The sequence below is a fragment of the Seriola lalandi genome, unplaced genomic scaffold, assembly GCF_002814215.2.
Source record: "Seriola lalandi dorsalis isolate HSWRI2012SDOR001 ecotype SW California unplaced genomic scaffold, Sedor1 jcf7180002054682, whole genome shotgun sequence".
Lineage (NCBI taxonomy): Eukaryota > Metazoa > Chordata > Actinopteri > Carangiformes > Carangidae > Seriola > Seriola lalandi.
Genome location: NW_019525235.1, coordinates 1240776 through 1262843, shown reverse-complemented (window position 1 = coordinate 1262843; position 22068 = coordinate 1240776). Strand labels below are relative to the sequence as shown.

The window sequence follows — 22068 nt, the reverse complement described above, 5'->3', positions numbered from 1 at the left end:
AGCCCACCTCCACGAGTCTCGTCCCTCCCTAAGCTTGAGATCACAGCCAGTCTATGGATTCCCGCACCTTCCCTTCCAAACCCGGCCTTGAGTGGCAGGTGACACGATGATTTAGAGTTCCAATTAGTGGCCCAGAGGAGTCCTGAGTGGCTCCTGCTTCGCTCACCAGAGCACTGGCGGACTGCTGGCTGCTCGCTGCTCTCATTATCATTTTGAACTCAGTTTAAACAGGAGGCAGGAGGAGATGTGCCAGTGGACGCCAGGGGCAGGACACACATCTTAAAACATCTCTCCTCCCTGTACACCACATAAAAGCGCCTGTCTGTGAATGAAATTTTTATCAATCGGTTGCAATAACCTTTGTTCTACTGAAAATGACAGCTTCAAGACTGCTAACAATAGCAGTTCAGTTACAGTTGTTAAGTGCGGAGAGAAGTTCGACCCGCCAGGGGGTGTTGGCAGGGTGAGGGGGTGGGTGTTCAGCCTGTCTTCAGAGCAGAGGCAATTTACTGGTGACTGGACTCATGGATAAAACGTCACGCAGCCACAAATGACCACATGGATTTTGTTGCATCCATGGCTGCGTCAGATTCCACTTGGTTTAACCCTCAAGGTGCAGAGACCAGTGGTTGGTCTGCTCTCAAGAGGGGAAAGGCAGCTCTCTCATTAGTCGCCTGATTCATATTCCTTCTGAGCTGTGAAGAATAGAAGTCTGTATGTGGAGAATCATTATTAATACACGGGCTGTCAGTCCATTGCATGAGAGCAGGAGGCCCTTACATAACTACACAGTCATTGGAGGCAGCAACCAGACCTGAGCCGCTAGGAAGCAGCCAGGTCATCCCAAGGCACCAAATTCATACCTATTAGTATCTTAATGTAAGTGGTGAGTATTTTCTTCAAGAAAAGCTTCTCGCTGACATGACATTGATCAGCCTGGTACCCACTGAGACTAGATGCAAATGGCAGCACTAATTACCAATCAGTCTCACTCCTTAACAGTTCATCTAACTGCAGGATGAGTGACTGCAGTTTAAAATTCATGCAGCAAGACAGAAAATGAACCGCTGAACCTTTTGATGAGGCTAGAAAGCCCTGAGAGATGGGAAAATGATTTGTTTTCACCACCTACAAATGCAGACTGGAAACCATTTCTAATGCATTTATATTTCAAATACCGCAGTGTCAACAGAATCTGTATAAACTGTAGACATAGGGGAGAAATGTTAGTATGAGTACATGCTGCAGATTGCAAGGGACAATGCCTGAATAGGTAACATGTAATCACTTTGTCCCAGTCAGAAAGAGCATGTCCAATTACTAGAGCTAAATCAAGCGTGCAGGAGCTCAGTCTGCTCCAACACTTTGCTTAGTTTGCCCCCAGATGGGACTCTAGAACAAAGATGCAGCAGGGAGGCTTAGTCCTATCAGCTGCCCCCTGGAGAAATGACTTCACCACCAATCATATCCTCAACTCCATCATTAGCCACATTTTAAAATCCCACTGCGTGATAACGATCATATGCCATGCATATGACAAAAGGTTACAAACTCAAGACGATCACAGCTTTACCTTTCAAACAAACCATCTGTGTTGTTTGCAAAGAGGCAGCTTTGTTAAAAGAATAAAAAAAAAAAAAAACGCCCCCCTCCAACACACGCACACACACACACACACACACACACACACACACACACACACACACACACACACACACACACAGCACGCACACACACAAACACTCCAATCCTCCATATGAGGTGTGTCTGTTCCCATCTGACTGCCTCCTTTCTATCCAGCTCCTGCCCTCTAGGTCTGTTTAATGGATCTGGCAGCCCTTCCCAGCAGCCGCCAAAGAGAACAGGTGGAGCAAATTAAGACACAGTCTGCGGCCCCGCTCGGTAGCTCAATTCACCACAGTGGCCCGCTGTAAGACACAGGCAATTTCCACTGAAATGTAATGTTGGCAGAAATGTACCCTCTCGGTCTCTGTTGCTCTGTAACTTCAGATTGCAAGACAAGAAATACAATGGGAAAACTGATTGAAGTTACCCAACTAATTTGACAGTTGTAAAAGGGAACAATACGGCTGCGGAAAAACTACTAAAACAGAAACATGCTGTATATAGGTCAAAGATTCAATTTTCTCCCAATTGGTCGAGGAATATAGATCCACGCTTGCTCTCAGCTTATCCTTTATGATGCTGCAAGTTAAGGCATACGAAGCGCCTTTGTAAAATACACACGACTAATTATTAATGTCTGCACATTTAGCAAGGAATTTCTTGTGGTGCAATAGAGCACATCCATAATGAGGCAATAATAAAACGTCTCACCTTGCTTCTGCCTGCCTATGTATAAAAAGCCTCTAAAGTAATGCTGGGACCACGTCCAGGACATTATGGTCACACTGACGCAAACATTTTACTGAGGCCACAAATAACATGAAATATAAATCAATGCTACGACCTTTTCAAGTGAAGTTTAGACTGTAGAAGGATGAAGCACTTGTGGTATGAGATACTCTTACTGGAATCTCCTTATATAATTATTAGTAGATTATGAGAGATTCTCTTTAGTATAACAAAGATTACAAGGAGCAAGGTTACAATGGCAATTAACCTGTGATAGTTTCAAGAAAAATGAATGTTTCCTATGTGGTTAAACAGATAATACGTTTTCCTCTTTTTCCTCCTTTCTTTACTATTCTATAGTAAATGTTGCTGCGTGATGAATTATGTATCATAACTGTTCTGCAATTTGAGAGTGTTGAGATTTAGATGTCATGAGAGCATGTAAAGGTCAAATAAAAATAAAATAAAAAACAATAAAACATATAACATCTAAAATAACAATAAAACATTACCACGATAGCAGCCACTGTATTGCAGTAAAGATACACGATACTCACCATGAACCCAGGGGCACATATACAGCCACCTGTGACAGGATGGCAGTCAGCTCCATTGGTGCAGCTGCAAGGCAGTATGCATACCTCTCCATAGTATCCAGGTGGACAGGTCTCATTACAGTAAAGCCCTGTCCATCCCGCAGAGCAGGTGCATTCACCAGAAAGTGGGTGGCAGCTACAACATAATGAAGAAAAAAAGGATGCGACAACAGCGGGAAGAAAAAGTGAGACGAAGTTTCAGCTCTGAGAGTATCAACACTTCATTCCTGAGCAGGGTCAAAGTGTGAAGTCTGCGCCAACAGCAATTCATTCATCGATGTGTCTACGTGCTTGTTTCAGATAGATGAGGTGTCCCTTCTCTCCTTCTTTCTGTAATGACTTCTATGGTCGCTGCCTGACTCCAGCCGGAATCAGAGCATTAACATTGCATTAACTATGAATGCGGCTGAGAAATTATGAATGAAGCAAAGGTTACGATTAAAAGCTAACTGGATGACACGGCTAAGAGGTGTCCAGACTTCAGAATGAGTCCTGGCTTAGAGCAGAGATGAGGCGAAATTGAGTTGGAGTTTAAGTCTTTATTCATATGGAGCTATAGGTGGCTTCGCTTCAGGGCTTGGTCAGAGTGAAGCTGTGTGTGGCCTTAGACTGATGTTTCACTTACCTCACCGTGTTGGTGGTATTACAGGGACAGTACTTGTCACAGATGAGGCCATAGAGGCCCGGGGGACAGAATCTCTCTTGGCAATTAGGCCCTTTAAACCCTGTTTCACACAGGCAGGCTCCATTGATGTGATGACACTTGGCTCCATTCTGACACTCACACCTCTGGTTGCACTGCGGACCAAAGGTGCCCACAGGACAGTCATCCTGACACCTGGGGAAAATTACATCGACTGTCTTTTAAATTAGTTCTCTAACCATGTCAAGTGCATTAAATAAATTAAAGTCAAGACTTGTGACATGAAATTCAGATATGAAAAAAGGTTAGAGCAGCTCTGCAGACATGATGCATTAAAAAACGAAGAGATGTAACAACTTGAGCAACATCATGATTATTGATTAATTCTTTATTTTATGATGAAAAAAAAATCTCAAACTTTCTGTTGTTCCAGTTTCTCAAATGTGAAGATTTTCTAATTTTCTCTGTTTTATATCTATCTAAGCTGCTGGTTGGACAAAGCAAGTACTTTGAAAACATCAACAACAACCTTGTGGGAAACTTTGACGGGCATTTTCCAATGACTTTGGGCATTTTATAGGTCAAGTGTAACCAATGAGGTAACTGACAAAATAATCAATAAAGAAATTGCTACTTGTAGGAGTAAAAAAATATACTAAAAATATTACACATTTTATTTTGTTGGAGTTTTGTATATATACATATACAATATTGTCTCTTTCATCACACTACCGCCTCTGTTAATACTCCTGCTACTACTAATATTGTGCAACTGGAAGTTTAAGGCTGAAAATTTTGACAGACTTTATGACTAAAATTCTCAGTTAGTGTTTCAAAAACTTGAGTTAGTATTTTGTGAACGTGACCATTTCATTTTCGAATAAAATTCTCCGGCAGCTACTGTAATATGGTCATCTTACATTATTAATAGTCTTTTCATCATTTAAATAATGAATATTTAATTTGAAAACATTTTCATAAATCCAAGGCTGACATGGCCAAATATCAATGAGTACATGACAGGGAAGCCCTGAAAGCAGGGAGACCTTAGAAGCAGCGCCCTGCTGTCAGCCGTCACGACTTTAGTTTCTCTACAGGAGGTGGACAAGAATCGTCATTGGCCATAAAAATTTGAATTGCTGAGGAGTTTCTCCACATGAAGCACTGAAGTAGATGAGAAAATGGATTATTTCTTCACTTAAATATACTGACTTAACTATACAGTCTTATACAGTGGAGCATCAATCTCAAGAGCCTAACAAAGCTATTATAAATAGCTCAATTACATTATAAAATGGTCGAGTTATGTTTCATGTTTAAATTACCCCAGCTTTAGTTTTATCAGGGGACAATAGTATTATTATAGTAGACAAGACAGGGTGGAGGCTAACACAATCTCAGATTATTCCAGGCAGGTTAATTCACCTGCCACTGACAAAACGAATGAGGGCAATTTTACAAAATAATAAAGTAAAGGAAAGGTCTTGTCGAGGAAGTGTTTCCATCCAAGAGACAATTGCTTTAGCTGAACTAATAAACCCAGGCTGCTCTGGGCTGCTCTGGCAGGCATGGGGAACTAAAAAGATCTGTGGATTTCAATGAGACCTTAATATAAGCCCATTACTTATAATTAATGAGCAGAATCCAAACCGTATGTAGCCCATGGTGAGATCAATGGACAGGCTAGGAATGGAGGAGGATGAAGGCTGAAGACATGAAGCCTTGCCGGCCAGCATGAAGTACGAGATTAATTAAACATAAACACCCCTATTAAAAGCTTACAATCCACCTTCAAATGGACTAATGGGCATTTATAAATGCTTATTTCTCTTGAGCATGAGATTATTCCTGCATTTCCTTTCTCTTTTATAAAAGAACAGCCAGGTTTGTGCCTTATTTGGAAGTCAACAAAGAGAATAGGTCAATGAGTGACTGTTTAATGTGTAACTGTCGGTATGAAACCATCCCTTGGCATTAAATACTAATATCAATAAATCATGCCATTGTCTGACCTATTTTCAAAGTAGGAGTACAAAAGTTTGCACAGAGTACTTCACAAAAGCCTTTTGTGCATTATAATTGAGCGGTCTGTCTGCCAGGGGTGTCAGCTGTGTACCTGCGTCCACTGAAGCCAGCTGCGCACTGGCACTGTCCCGTGATGTGGTCGCACAGTCCGCCATTACGACAGGAACAGTCTTTACTGCAGTTGATGCCGTACTTGCCAAGAGGGCAGGGCTGGGCACAAACTGAACCCTGAAAAACATCCAACAAAGAACCATCGCAAATCACTGCACCTCGCCAGGACTGCAGTACCTGAGACAACCTGACAACACTACTCAAAATAACACTGCTCTTCTTTTAACACAGTTTTCACACATTATCTTCAAAAAGCTCATATTAATGAAGAGTTTATTTTCACATTGGAAATCCAAAGTGGTCATTACTGACCTCCATCCCTTGGTTGGATTAACATAGACAATTATCACTGTTTATATAGTATAATTTGTCCCTTTAAAATATTCTAGGTCATTGTGGATGGTGTGGCAAATCAATGAGCAGAAATTCTTTACAGCACAACTGGATTCTTGAAAACATGTGATGAAGTGCCTCAATTTTGTCAGGTACTGCATTCAATAGATTAGCCAAAAACAGACATTTCAACCTGGTTAATTCGTATGCAAACCACTAGTCCATGAGGATGTGCCTAAAGTAACACTTTACAATGGTAACTGCGGGTGGCAATGTTCACTTGACTTACTTTCACTTTATGAACTAAGGTTTAAGAAAGCATGCAGCCTCTCCGTCTTCTTGCAGTGAGCAGAGGATCCCACTTTCTCATATTTAACTGAACACAGCATCTTGATCCTAAGGTGCATGTTCTCAACATGTCCGTCTGTGTGTGTGTCAGTAAAGACTACATTACAGACCTCAACCGGAAGCCCAATAATATTCAGCCCTTTTCTTCTCTTTGGCCTTTCTACCTCATTTCCCTCCCACCTTTGCTTATGTGACCTACCGTCCACCCGGCAGGGCAGGAACAATCTCCAGTGATGTGGTGGCATGTTCCTCCATTCTGACAGGGGCAGCGTTGCTCACACTGAGGCCCGTGACTACCGGAGGGGCAGCGCTCTCCACAGCTGTCACCACACAAGTCAAGAGTCAGATGTCTCAGACACATAACCTGTGTTTGCCTGCAGTGCTTTGCATCAACAAAGAACACTCGGGCAAACAAAAAAAGACTTCATCAAATTTTTTTTAATAGACACAAAGAACGTGTCAAAGGAGTAAATATGTTGCTGGTACTCACAAAGCCCCTGTGTACCCTGGAGCACAGATGCACTCTCCTGTTTCGTGGTTGCAGGTGGCACCATTGAGACACTGGCATGGTAGTTGGCATGCTTTGCCATAGTAACCGTACTCACAGGGCTCCTCACAACGCCATCCCTGGTACCCATCAGTGCAGACACAGGCACCTGTGATGGGGTTACACTTTGCCCCATTTTGGCACTGGCACCGATTACTGCAATGAGGACCCCAGTAGTCACTCTCACAACCTGCAGGCACAGAGAGAAGTGGCATCAGACAGGACAGAGTAACAAAATAAAAGAGAATTTGCACCAGCATTTACCCTCAAAAACTCCTGAAATAACATGTCAAATTAAGCAAGAAATTCAATCCTGTATAATACATGTGATAGTTCATCATTTACAATGCTGCATAAGCTCGATGTTCTTGACATCAATCTTCAGTTTATGCCTATATTAATCATTTTCTATCAATTCAATAAAATGACAGCTCATTCATTTCGATGTAATTGTGTTCTTGTCTTAAATGATAAGGCTACTAATAATCCAATTCCTGATCTTACAAGTATTATCTGTGCTGCCAAAGCCTGATTTAGCTTAGTTCTCCACAGAGCTCCATTGTCATCCAAAAACTATTAAAAACACATAAATGAGCCACACTCGATAACCTCATTACCAGGAACATGGGCACTGTAGTTTATTTTGGGCCAATCCCACATACACCTTGCTGTTGCTATAGCTAAAAATACTCTGTGGAGCATAACCAAATACACAAAATTCTCCTGTCTGACTATTTGCTAAAAGCTGAGCTTATTTAGCCTTTGCACAAAATAAAAGCATATATTCCTGACCTGATTTACATGTTCAGTATGAATAAATGGGCTTAGGACTGTTCATGGTCAGGGTCACAGGGTACAGGAGAGTATCCAAGCATGCCTTGAGTAAAAAGTGGAGTAACACCATTTACAGGCTGCTATCCATCACAGAGTGAACCAATGACAGACAGTCACTCACTTACACACATTCACAGACAGACATAGGAAGAGCATGCAAACTCCACACAGTACGGACCAGAGCCAGAAATCAAAATGAGACTGTGTGTGTGACCACTGAGCCTCTGTTTCACACTATCAAACACTCTATTATGTGTAAAGCTTCTGAAAGACAAATATAAAGCCAGCGACATTGCAGAACAAAATTCATATCACCTGTCCATATGAGCCTTCCAAAACATTAATCAAGCTGTAACCAACCTGTTGGGATCCCAGACAAGTGACTGAAGAAAGCTCCTGGCTGAAAAATACACTGCATACAGAGCTTGTAAACCTTTCTGTTACTCTGCGTACAGGTTGCTTAATCAAGTTAACTCAAAAAATCTAAACTAAACTAAAAAAAATCATTTGTCTTTTTGTCGAGTCACTAAATATATTAGACAAGACTGTATGTTACCTCATTAATATGAACTAAATTACCTTATTGCATATTTTGAGGCATTTCTCCATTTTCTTTTTCAGAAATGGTGATGGTGAGCTAACTCTATGGATAGCACCTGCAAAAAAAAAATTTCCTAACATTAATCCACATCTTCGAGAAAGACTGCTAATGCTAAGAGCATAATTGGTTGCAGCTGCTTAGTCTTTGTCTATTATTTGCAGCTGCATTTATTAGTTGACCACTAGGGGGAAGAGAAGCATCAAAACATGCTAACATATCTTCTTCCTACACAGCCGTGCAGCAGCAAGTGTTAGCAGCAACAGTAGCCTACTATTGACACATCAGTACTTGCTTGTTTTTCTGGTGATCTGAGGTTCAATATTCACTCCCCTTTAAGTTCTGTTTAGGTCTCTGCAAACTATGTGTGTATTTAGGAACAGGTAATTAGATGCTCTCCCATATTCACCAGCTAATGCTAGCTAACTTTACCTGTCATTTGGTGCTTGATAACTAGCTTAATATGGGTTAAGCAGAGCTTGAAGACGGACAGCTGACTATTATTTTGTCAATTAAGATGCACATTATTTTCTTGATTAATTTTTTTTGTGTAAAATGTCAGAAAACTGAAAAATGCCCATCACAATTTCCTCGAGCACAAATCTTCAAATTGCTTTGTTTTATCCGCCCAACAGTCCAAAACTGAAAGATATTCAGTTAACTATCAAAGAGGGCTAAAAAAAACCCATTAAGGTTTTACATCTGAAAGGCTAGAAACAGTGAATTTCTTTGGCATTTATGCTTGAAAATTGACTTTGATAAGAACTGACAAATTAATTAATCAACTAATCATTTTCACTCAGACTTGTGTGAACCCTCTGTAGCAGGCAGCCTACACATTACACACAGCCGTAGACATTAACTCATTAGATTCAGAATAAATATCAACAATGGTTATGCAGGTTTAATGTGTTTTAATTAAAACTCTGGCACTTTCCTTGTTTTAGAATGACTAACACTGATCATTTCATTTTACTTGTTGGAAATACAAACTGGTGAGAAAAAGAGTTCTGTTCCTGAGAAATGGGCAAAGAAATAAAATGTACCACACTGAGTGTGTGTGATGTTGACATACCACAAACATCATAGAGAAAGGTCTAAATAACACCATGAAATTAATCTGTAAAATGGGACGCAAATGTGCAAGCTGTTCACACCTCTCAGTGTCTAGAGGGAAGAGCAAAAGAGGACGCAAAGAGTAAGAACACGAGGAACGAGATTTTTCATGTATAACAGTATGTCTTTTAACACCTTTTCGCAGGTGTAACTTCTGCAGTCAGCTGTCAAAATGGCCAGTGGTAAAAAAAAAAAATCTTTAGAGACTGGAGGCTGTGAAACTTTCGAACTTCTGTTCATAAATGTTCACTTTTTCCAAATCGACTTCAAACAGACTAATTGTAATGAACTTGGAGTAATAGTGCAGGAAGTTTCAATTTGATGGAATAACACCTGGATGAGACAATGTTCATCCTCTGTGACGACTGTGCAAATATCCCAGAGGTGTCAACCATCAGGAACGATGAGCAGCAAAATTAGTCTTCCCAGCTGTATTGTAATATTGGCACTCGAGAAAATTAAGTTAAGTTATATAACCTAGCTGCTTTACGTGGGTTAATGTAAACAGTTCTGTGACATTACTAAGTGGTACCTAAGGGAATGATGTAAAACAAGCAATTTCCACATTCCTCAAGGGATGGCTCTGCTCAGAAAAACTCGATATGTCTCATAAACTGCAAGCAAAAAGCTAATCTTCAAGGTTAAATGAACAACCAGCTTTTATGTGAGGAACAATTACTGAACTGGGGTTTTAGGCTGTATTCACTCTCACCAGGGTCCTGTTCTTTTGAGGATCTACTGGTGATTTAAGTGATTGGTACGGCCTTATGTCTCTCCATCATCATCATCAGCAGCAGCAGCAGCAGCAGCTGTATTGCCTCACATAAAAGCCCAGCTCGAGATCCAGACCAGCACAACAACTAAGAAGGCGAATATTTCACTATTGATTCTCACATCATCGCAGACTCAGTTGTAAATGTAAAGACACTACGCCCTCTCCTTGTATGCTCACTTTGCCAGAACTCTCATCAGCCAGAGTGGGAGCTTAATGAACCCTGTTTCGTGGTCGGCACTGAAGCCTGTTTTTCCATGTACACAGCAGGAGGATGATCAGCCTTTCCTTGATACAGACAGGTCTGCCCTGAAGGGGGTCCCGAAACACTGGGCTAGTGCAGTATTACTTCTACGGTCAGACAGACTAGAGGCCACATTACAGGGCTCACATTGATTTGATCTAATCTGCTCCCGGCCTCCAGTCTGGCATGAATGAATTCCCTGAGGGTTGAGCTGCTGCCACGCAAACGACCCAGGCACATTAAATCTGAGGTGTGTGCGGGCAGCCGGAGTAATGGATGAGCAGTTTAGCTGCAACTTGGTTTAGCAGTCTATAAGTACTCTTCAGAGCTCCCTCAGCTCAACAGTGCTCCCTCAGCACAGCAGAAAAAAAACAGGCAGTGCACTGGAGGCATCATCACCTCTGGTTTCAGCTTCAAACCTTGACCATATTAATACAGAGTGCTTTTTATACTCTTACATGTATAACTCAAAATATGATGTCAGTAAAAAAAAAAAAAAAAAAATACCCAGAGCGGCAGAGAAAAAGAGAAATAAACCAAAATCTATCCAACGCTTAATTTGCAGAGTTTTCTGGTGCTTAGGAGCTCAGCAAATGTTACCATTTGAAGTTTTAAACCTTCTTTAGCTCGCAGTTAGAGGCCTCAGCACATTGAGAGCAAAGCCCATTATCTCGCTGTCTCTCTCCTACACAGAGGTTCTCAAACTTTACCCAGTGGTCTCTCACTTCCCAGCTCTGACAGCATTTAACTGTGATTAAGGAGTCAGAGTTCATGATGAGCTGCAGGCAAAAACACAGAGAAACAGCACAGGAAAGTAGCATGTAGCATGAAGCCTTAAGCTTCTGGAGAGTACAGCTAAATAGTGTGAGGTGATGAGGACCCCGTGGGTTGTGGTGTGTAGGCAGTGAATCTCACACAAGTCTGAAACTCGAGAAGCTGCAGTCCAGCCCATTAACTGATCTGGCCTGGGTCAGTGAGCCTAACAGAGGAAACATACACTGAACTCTCAGAGCTCATAACACATAACAGTTAGAATGTGGATAACCTCACACACAGGGAAAGGTCCAATCCCAAGGTGCTAATCCCCTTGGCTGGAACAAAACAGATCACGTTGAGGGCTACCAGCAGATAGTAAACTTCTGAAGGTGATGTCCAAAGAATGGGCTGAGTGAGCCATCATGGTGGTGCTGAGCTTTGAAGTGTGCTCAAGAGTCTGCATGATCAGGGGCTGGCTGCAACAGGATTAAAACCAAACAGCTTTCAGCAGCTGACTGCATTCAGAAGTTCTCCTGAACTTGGCCTCTTCAGCAAAATGTTTGTCACTGTTCTGTATGAGGGGGAGCCTGTGCCACAGAAAGCTGCCGTAAGCTTCTCAAAACCAAATTGAAAATGAGGGCCTGAGTCAAGCTCTTTAAACACAGAATATCTCTCTCTCCATTCAAGTGGGATTCTGGTTTTATTCTTCATTTATTCAGCTGGACGTGGGGCAAAAGTAAACTTCAATTAGAATCATGGCTGGACTAAAATGCTGGATAAATGCTGGCCAGTCGACGCAGCTGGTGCAGACAGTTGCTTACTGCTTTGCCAATTCTAACTGGGAAAAACCATATCATTGCTATTGGAATATTTGGCTCGCAGCCTGACTTCACACCCCACTGCCTGAGCCACTCACTGTCACATAACTATTATTAACACACACTGTTGACACTTGAGAAATAACTTAACTCAGACAAGACATTAGAAGACAAATGCTCAGGCTCCTGAGAGCCTTTTACTTCTTGCTTACTCTCCAGCAGAGCTTCTGGCGAAGCAAAGCAGCGTGACTCATTGTCTTGACGAGTCTCCTGCGTTGCCTCATGAGAAGAGTGCACCTCTGAATTTCATATTGTCTGATTCACAGTTTGTACCACTCACTTTGCTCTTTTTTTTTTTACTTTCCGTGACAGATCAGAATTTCCAAATTACACTTCATGACCAGAATTAATGGCGACAAGTCACTCCTTCAAAATGGCATGAGGAGACGGGCTTTCTTTAGAGATTTTAAATGTCAGAATGATCATTTTTAAAAGGAACAATGAAACATTTCTGCCTACAATTTAGCTGACACAAGAGTATGTAATATTCTGCTCTTCAGTCAGTATGAGCTATTTGTTAAAGGAGTTATTCAATAAAAGAACGACTCAACGTTCAGCTATTCATCACAGCTCCCTGACTCAATGACGCAGACTAATAGAGTGAAAAGCAGACAGGACTGGTACCGGGGTCTAGAGGGAAAGTGATGATTGTTGTGCAAAGTGGTAAATTTGCATTGAGTGACAAATGTCTCTCAGAGTTGTTAAACTTGTGGCTGTAAAAGCTGCCACTACGCTACAAGACAGTCCCCACTGTCCCCCTCCATGTTCTGCTGACACCTATTACACTGTTATTTATTAGTCCTCAGAAAACACAGACAAGACAAGTAAACACTTAGATACATCCCTGTGAGCTTGACAAATGAATTTCTAAATATACAGAAAAAAATGCCAATAGTCATGGGGGCAATTCTGCTGAATTGGAATAACAACATGCTGCAGCTTCTGCTGTTGGGCGTGTCGTTTGTCCTGCCCTAATTCATCTTAGCCGAGCCACTGTGTGTTCACATTCCCCTGGAGGGAAGAGCAGCACAGGACCAAGCCCACAATACCAACACAGAGACTCTCTCAACAGACACAGTTCACTGTAATGCACCATATCCTCCCCCTGATACCACCATGGAGGTGGATAAGAAGCAACAAGATCTGACTGTTGCTTAGTTGGAACCACAAACCCAATGAATGAATAACTTAATCCTTTAAAATCTATGCATTACTGATTAAAAGGTCTGGCCTGGTTGTTTATCCCGTGGAGGATCTGATCATTTGTCCAAGTTCTCTTCAGGATGTGAACCTGGATCAATACAAGCCCTGCAGGTGCCAGCCGTCTCCCCTGCAGCGCAGCTCTAACAGGGTTAACAGGGCTGGTGGTTGACCGAGACAGACAAGGCCAGGTCAATTCGTGCTTTATTCTAAACAAGCACTTAAGAGTGATGCTACTTAAAAGAGCGGCCTCTCTTTCTAATAAAGCTGGCTGTGTTGAGCTGAAATACAAGCAGGCTGTAAAAGATGCTTTCGCTTTAGTGCAGTAAACCAGTCACTTGTTCAACAGAACCTGACACGGCTCATGCTTCTGGATGAGCAAATTGTTACACAGCCCACCGCTCCTTCCAATTAATAATTTATCCCTCACCCTGTCCTGCAGAAAACAAACCCTTTGCTCTCTTGCCACAGGACAAAAACAAAAAAGCAATCACAGCTGAGGTGGACATTTATCTACAGTACACACCAACACACAGTGACCAGAGTATAAATAAAGCTATCACAGACATAACACACAACAGTCACGGGCACCGACGTGACTGCTCAAAAAAACAATGTCAACCCGATAAAACCAACTGTTTCCACACTTAATTTGCACACATTGATTTCCTATTTTCAATTATTAATTCTAATTAGGATGAAGTAGAATGTGCCACGGGGCAGCAGCAGTCAATATGAAGGGGTGCGGTCACAGAGTGGAGGACTGATGGACATTCCTATAATGTCAGTAGGGGCATCCCCATCAACACCATGAAAAAGTTGAAGAATCCTGAGGGCCATATTTCATGTTTGCTTTGGCACTGATGCAGCTGTGTGTTTGAGTCTGAGAGAGAGGGTTTCAGATTCTCTACTTACACAAACAATGAGACAATTTGAGAAATTCAACTTAATGTTAATGTATACTTTTATATTTCAGAGGCAAAGACTGTACTTACTATATTTAATTCAAAGCTACACTTACAAGTTACCTTTCAGGCAACATTGTACATACAAAAAATATAATCAGTTAATAAAATGTGATGTATTTTCTATTATATATATTATTTGTGCCGTATTATATATTACATACACCATATCAAGTAGGTAAGATTAGCCCCACTTCAACCCACTACAACAATAAATTAAAGTTTACATATTATCACATCAATAATTATGATCCAATAACACCATAAACAGAAAGGGGCCCATTCTGCATAATGAGTACTGTTATATTTGAAATGCATTTTTGTATTGTAAAAAATATAAATTTTAATGGCAAATTTTATAGTGGGGTATTATTACTCCTATTTATGTAAATGATCTGAATAAATGACCAGGTAAATTTCTAGTGAAGCACATTTAGAGAAGGTACATCCTCTGATCCTGACAAAACAAAACTTTTCAAAGGACAGGTGTTCCATTTGATAATAACTATCTTTGAAACGTCAGGGGATGAAATGAATGAAAATAGAGATTCCCAATGTTGCTAGATGAAATACACAGTGAACTAAAACATCAAATCAAGGCGAGATGAACAAAACTCGACGACGTGGCAGTCTTTCATCTTGCAGTCTCTGGTGTGCTCAACCACACAAGTGAAATCACAGTGGTCTCTTCCCCCTGCACTGTATTTCATTTGTAGTGCGAGGCTGCAGTGTCAGGGTCCATTGTTATGTCTCAGGTATCCTCATTAGAGAACTGTAGCTGACTTGATTTGCATGAGTGGTCTTAATAAATAAAACTCTAGCTGTTAAATTTGTGCACATGGTTCAAATTAGTGCACCTCTATGTGCATAGTATGACTTTAGTTCTGTACCAGACACACAGACAATTTGACACAGTCCATTAACAGATGATGATCTACTGTAAATGTTTCTGCATGAGGAGCGTTTCATGTGACACTGAACATACAAGTTTGTTTCTCTTCAAACAGAGGACACAGACGCACTCATAGGTGAATCTAGGACTTGTTATCAGGGGGATGTGAGCTTGAAAGAGATTTTTTAAACTAGTCTGCTTTAACATCTAGGTGACATCAATTATCTATGTACGTGCCAGAAAATAGCAGGTTTTGAAAAGGAGGTTTGTTTGGAACATCACAAAAACACAACCACAAAAATCAGCATCAGCGCAGCACGCCACACTGTACAGACAACCTGATATCACGCAGCATACAGCTGTGAGGCCAAGTGGCTCAGTCACATGCACACATTACAATCAATGTCACACAACAGAAAAGCATTCATTCATTCATACATTCATTCATTCATAAATGACCAACACTAAGCGGCCATGCAGTTAAATATACAGTAGACACTGTTTGAACAGCCTAGAGCACAAATAATTTTTTTAAAGATAACATGATTATTTTATTTATTTAATTTTTTTAAATTTCAATAATTTCCCCCTGACCCGTAGGTAGCTTATTCGTGCAACCTGGATAAAAGCACCAGTGAGTTATTTTTATGAACACTAACATAAAAACTCCACAGGGCTGCAGATAATGATTATTTTAATCATCAATTCCTGTCCAATTTCTGTTGGTTGGTTATTCTTTGTCCAAAATAATAATAAAAAAATCTGGACTACCAATCAAGATATTGGAGCAAAAGAATGTTTGTCATTTAGCTTGAAAACCATTTAAAAGTTTAATTCAATTACCAAAATAGTTCAATTCATTTTCTGTTGATTGAGTAATCAACAGATTTGAGAGGAATTGAGATAGTCCAACCTGTAGTATGTCGATGACTGCAGTTACAGGATGTGCCATGACTTTTTTCTTTCTTTTTACCTGAACATGCTCCTCAGTATTAATTACCCAAATCTCAGCAACCACCTGCCATTTGGTCAGTGGCAAAAAAAGAACCAAATACTCAGCTCCTGCTAAGCCTGAAAAGCCGCTGTCAAAGTTGGCAGTTTAACAGTGGCTCTGGTTAGCTTGAACTCATGACAGTTAAATTTGACTGCAAGGATTTTTCTTAATGGAAAATTTTGGAAAATCAGAACGTCCACATCCACATTTTCTACTACTGAATCACCACTGACTGTATGTACATTTTTTTCATTTGCTGCTGACATGTTGAGCTCAGGTGAAAAGCCTCTTATGTTATGGTTGTGACAAATGGAACATGTGTATTTACTATTTTGGAGGGTTTAAGGGTTTGTATTATGTGATTGTAAACTTTAATGGACCACTGTTGCATCCAGTTTAAAATCTTTGGTGGATCTCTTCTTAGACACAGTTTCACATTTTGTTCCAGTTGTTGTGAAAGTTAAAATAAAGTGATATTGGAAAATGCTGTTTGACTGTCAACTTAGACTTCGTTTTATTGTTTAGTCCCTTGCAATTAATCATCAATCATGTGTCCAGGACCTGAAGGGAAGTAAGTACACCAACAGTCTGTGCAAGGAAAAATACACAGAAATTTCTTTTTAGACAAATCAATTGTAGAAATTTCTTTTCTTAGACACTAATAGATTTCCAGAAAAAAAAAAAAACTGCAAATGTCCAATGGGAACAAACTAAAATTAAACTCAAGTTGAAATCTAAGCTCCAAGAGTAAATGAAAAAAAAATTAAACTATAATGGGTATAGAATAGTTAAACTTTTTTCATTACTACTGTTACATGCCTCCAAGTCATATTTCTCTGTGGATGTCTAAAAGCAGACCAGTCACTTAAAAAAAAGACAAGAACTTAAAGTGTGCGGCTGTAAATAATGTTTTCCATCTATTTGATTATTGGCATTACCTAAAGCTGTATCTCTGCAGGAAAGTAATAAAATTGGAGTCAAAGAGCACTAAAACCCATCACTCAACACAGAGAGGTGTATGAATGCAAATGCAGTGCAAGTTATTATTATTTTTTCCTGTTTGTATGCCTTGACCATTTCTCTCCGTGGAGTGTTGTGCAAGCAAACGCCGCTTGTCAAGTGTTGACTCACACCAACGATGACACGCGTCTAACATGTGACAGCATATGGATGTGTCCCTCACTGTAAACACAAACATGATTTAGCTTAAAGACGGACCATCAGTGCCGATATCCACCTTCCAAATTAATCCCAACAATACAGGATCACATACGCGAACGCAAACACAAGGATAATTGCTTTTTAATGATCTCACATTATGCAAATGCCCATCATCAAGCCATAAATCTTGGTGGGAGTTTCTACCTGCCTGACCACCAGTGATGCCAACAGACTGACACACTGTATTATGTTGTGTGAGGGAAGTTAAGAGGCAGAAGACTTTCACTGGCCTCGATCTAGTCCTCTGTGCAATCAGAAAGCGCTCTCCTGTGCATTTAAATGATCTGAGCCGTCAAGACAGAAGCCAAAAAGAAACACCTTTGTGCAAAATTCTGCTGACTTCACTGATATTTATCTAAAAACAGACAAAGTGTGGTGTGTTTAATAACATACCAAATTAGCACTAGATCTTGTGAAATATTCCAATATCTGAAAAATAGAAGTTTGAAATCCACAGCAGCACGTTACACTCAATTAGGTATGAAAAGATGCGGTGCAGGATGGATAAATAGCTGCTACAATATGAAACACGAAAACATCTCTAGCCTTTGATTAACACAGAAAAACTGTAGATTAAGGGGTTTTCTTCTATACCATCATCTCTCCAGGATAATGCGGAACCCCCCCCCCCTCTTAAAAAAAAGGAAATCCTGGAGTTCATCTCAAATGAACTGCTGGCTCTGAAAGCAGCGTTGTTCTCCCAGTCTCTGAAACTCGCTAAGCCCATGAATTATTCTCCTCGATTCTCAAAGTCAAAGCGAAGTGAAAAGTATACAACAGCAACTTAGGGAGTATTGTGTGTGTATGTGAGAGAGGGTGGGGGTTGGGGGGTTGAGTGACAGAGAGAGGGTGAGTGAAAGGGATACTGTAGTTACATTAAACAGGCAGCTTAGAAATGAATCGAGCCATCTGGGAAGAGCAGGAGGCTCCAGCCCCTGTCAGCATGGGGCATAAATCCTGAATCTAGTCTACATGACATTTACTATGAGTGAAGGAGCAGTGGTTAAAATATTTAAAAGAAGACAACAATAGATTTAATCATTGGTCACTTTTGATTAAACTGAAGTTGTCTAGTTTAAGGACAGACAGAAGCTACAGGAGAAAAAAAAATTTCCATCCAAAACCTTATTTTAGAGTCAAGGCAAGAACCAGTGTTATTGATCCATGGACCTTAACCCTCTTTTTGTTCTGTGGCGGAGGGCGATTTTGTCATTCATACTACAGTATACATGCGCCTGGAATGGAAGTGAGTCCCAGAATCATAATACAAGCTAATGTTTAAAGTGCGAGGCCGAGATAATCACATGGTGTCAAGTTTCTTTGTAACTCTAATTTCTCAGGGGGGCTTCATCACTTTGAGGATGCAGGTGCCTGAACCAGTAAGTCAGCATTTTCCGTCTTTTATCCATCTAAACTGAGTTGAAAGGTCTTAATGAAGTGCATACAACAGGACATGATGAACTCCTATAGGGCTGCTTTTTCTGCTCAGACCTAACATCGTATTCGCCAGCGCCACGTGTTTGGCTACTCCGCTTCATTGGCATTGACCTTGTTTTTTTCTTCTTTTTTTTTTTTTTGGTTTGGGTTTGTGTGTGTGTGTGTGGGGGGGGTGGTGGGGTGGTGGTGCTGTTTGTATCGGCTTTACAGCTAATTTTGGATCGGTTTCTGCACAACACAGATTGGATCCTTATGAATGCATCCTTGTGTCTGGTAATGATTACATTTCCTCTAAAATTTCCTTTGATTCTTATCATCCAGATGCCCTTTTGTCAATGTTTAGATCCCAGGCTACATCTCTTTGTTCCACTTAGTACGCCCTAGCTATGCGATAGTGTCTTTTCGCATTTTGTCCTTTTTCCTTTTTCTTCTGTGGCAAAAGCCACCAATTTAATTGAATTTCTGGGCTTTTAATGTCTGCATTACTCTAATCAGAGAGGAGGGGAGTTGTTTATCTCGACCTTGGTAGAATTAGCAGAGGGTATTTGTGGAGATGGTAACGTTTAAAAAAAAAAAAACACAAACTATTCTGCAAGATCGTGACCTAAGCTTTTATCGATCAACTAGTCAAAGGTGCTTATAGACATTCAAGTCAGTGAGGTGCAGTCAGGCATCAGAAAGAAAGCATGTTGCAGTGACAAAATGCACTAAACTCACACCAAAGATACACAATACTCTACTGTGAGTCTATTTCACAGACCAGTTCTGCATTTAATATAAAACAATGCCAATGTGGACGAATAAATTTTGCATGAGTTGACCTAGCTTCCTAGTCTTTTGTCATTCTGCTTTGTGGCTGTAATATTAAGATGCTAGAGCTAGATGATTCATCAGTCACAGACAGTGGAAAGATAGTGCTGCCATTAAAGTAAGGTGCAGGGCATTCTGCTATCTCACACAAACAACATGCAATATAACCTTCTGAGAGGGTGGCACAACTGCAGGCGAGGCAGATCACAGTGGAATGCAAAATACAACCCCAAATACCCTAGGGCCCGGAGGCAAATTTGATTAAAAGTTTGTTTTTCTTCACTCTCAACAAACGGAGGAGCTCGTCGATGCGGCACTGACAGTTAATTGGACTTGGCAGGGCCACGAGTTCATTCGTCAGCATTGTGTGGGGCTTGCCTAGGAGGAGCAGGACAATCGATGTCCCTCAGGACGGCCTGTAATCACTGCAACACTCCAATGAAGTCCAGGGTTAAACATCAGGAGATTGCAGGTGCACCAGAGGATCTGAGAAAGACTGCTAATATGCTCCCACTCCCAAAGCAAACCAAGGACACTGCAACACAGCACCCAAAGGACTGTGATGATCCCTAAGAACAGAGTTACACCTCAGGCTATTATTCTGACTAAAATGATCACAAATCCAAGGTCCCGAGAGGTAATACGGGTGTCTATGACAAATGTTTAGTCTAGATCAGTAGTTCCCAATCTGGGGTTCGGGACCCCCACAAGGGGTCACAAGTTCACACTGGGGGGTCCTGAACAGATTAACAGGATATTAATTAATATTCTCCTGAACAATATTCTGTCTTTTTCTCACACATTCCTCTAATCTTTGTTTTTTTGTGAATTATAGGATAATTTTAGGCTTTTCTAGCATTAAAAAATTACTCAAACAAAACTATAGAAAAAAAAATCTCACTCTGGTTGAACTTACTTACTCACAACATACGCAACTGAGTGAGATGATTAATAAGGAGAGAAATAGAAAATTATATAATCGTTTTCTTTTCATCATATTATACTGAGCAGATATATCTCTTCAGGCCCCTAAAAACTTCTTCACAAGAAGACACAGCTTCGCTTTAAAAGGTCACAAGCCACAAACGATGTGCAACCGGTCAAAACAAAAAAAAATATGACACTGAAGACTGAACGGAGAAGATGGAGAGAAACACAAAACAAAACACCGTGACAGTCTATATCAGGTGTGTGATAATAAGTCTACCACACATTGACCTGTAAAAAGGTCATCAAAGTCAATGGTCAGTAAAAATCTATTGAATCTATGGAAACAAACTTCATAAAAACGGCAATGAACCACAAAATCAAGTGTGACTTATAGACTGTGAAATGAGCCTAAAACAGCTTTGTTCCATGTTAGTATTCAGGAGATACCTTATCTCTCTAAACTGTTATCATAGCATTTCAGCTATTTTAGACACACTGACCTTCTCTTAAGGACAGGAGATAAGGATTTTTAATGTCCTTATTAAATCAAGCCATCTATGCAGACTCTCAGAGCTGGGTAGTGTGTTCCAGGAGCTCTTAACACTCTTTCTCTGACTAATGACAAACTTCACAGTGATAATGACCAGCGGGACTGGATGTTGTATCATACTAACCATCACCACGATATGCCATGATATCCACTGGCTTATATGCATGGAAGGAAAGCACACACACAGACACAGACACATACACATGCGCACACACACATTTAGGCATTCTCCCAAAGGTAATGGAGCAGTGAGCTCTTGGGGAACAATAAATCCTGCTTAATGGGATGGTACAAAAAAATCTTCAGAGCCGGGCAAAGTCAATCTGCATACTGGGCCAATGAGGCTTATATGTACAGAAAGTGTTACAGATACGTGTGTGTGTGTGTGTGTGTGTGTGTGTGTGTGTGTGTGTGTGTGTGTGTGTGTCAAACCAGCTGATGCATGATGCTAATGCAAAACCTCTTCAAAAGATTGTGTTGGTCGCTTTCAGTAAGAATATTTTAATCGTATTTAGTTCACGATCAGCATTCGTGTGTGTGTGTGTGTGTGTTGTCAGCAGTAAAGAGGGCTCCCAGCTACAGTGTATTTACTACAATTCATTTGGTGGACTCGCCATCACTCTGCTGAAGTCTTGGCACAGTGATTTACACAGCACATAAGTCACATGAGAGACATACAGGGAAAGATCTGAGAGGCAACACTGTCCAAGCCACATCCTGAAGCATCTCTGTCAGAGCCTCAGCAGTGACACCCATATCCACATGGTTCAGTCTGGTCTGTTCAACAGCCAACACCAGCGCCCGCTTCTGAACTGCACATAAAACGCCTCCCCTGGATTTGCATTGCACCAGTTATTCATAAATAAAAGTTTTTCCTTCATAAGTAACTACTTTCAACCTAGTGATTTACTAA

At 40.8% G+C, this 22068-nt stretch overlaps 1 protein-coding gene across 1 annotated transcript in view; it reads right to left on the bottom strand.

Annotated features, from left to right (window-relative positions):
- Window positions 1–6606: 6606 nt before the first annotated feature.
- Window positions 6607–22068, bottom strand: part of LOC147818190 (multiple epidermal growth factor-like domains protein 11) — a 28160-nt gene continuing 12698 nt past the window's right edge. Inside the window, exons 6-7 of the mRNA XM_087178319.1 lie at window positions 7017–7148; window positions 6607–6731 (exon numbers count right to left, since the gene is read on the bottom strand). Of these exons, the coding sequence (XP_087034445.1) occupies window positions 6607–6731; window positions 7017–7148 (257 nt within the window). The remainder of the gene's footprint in view (window positions 6732–7016; window positions 7149–22068) is intronic.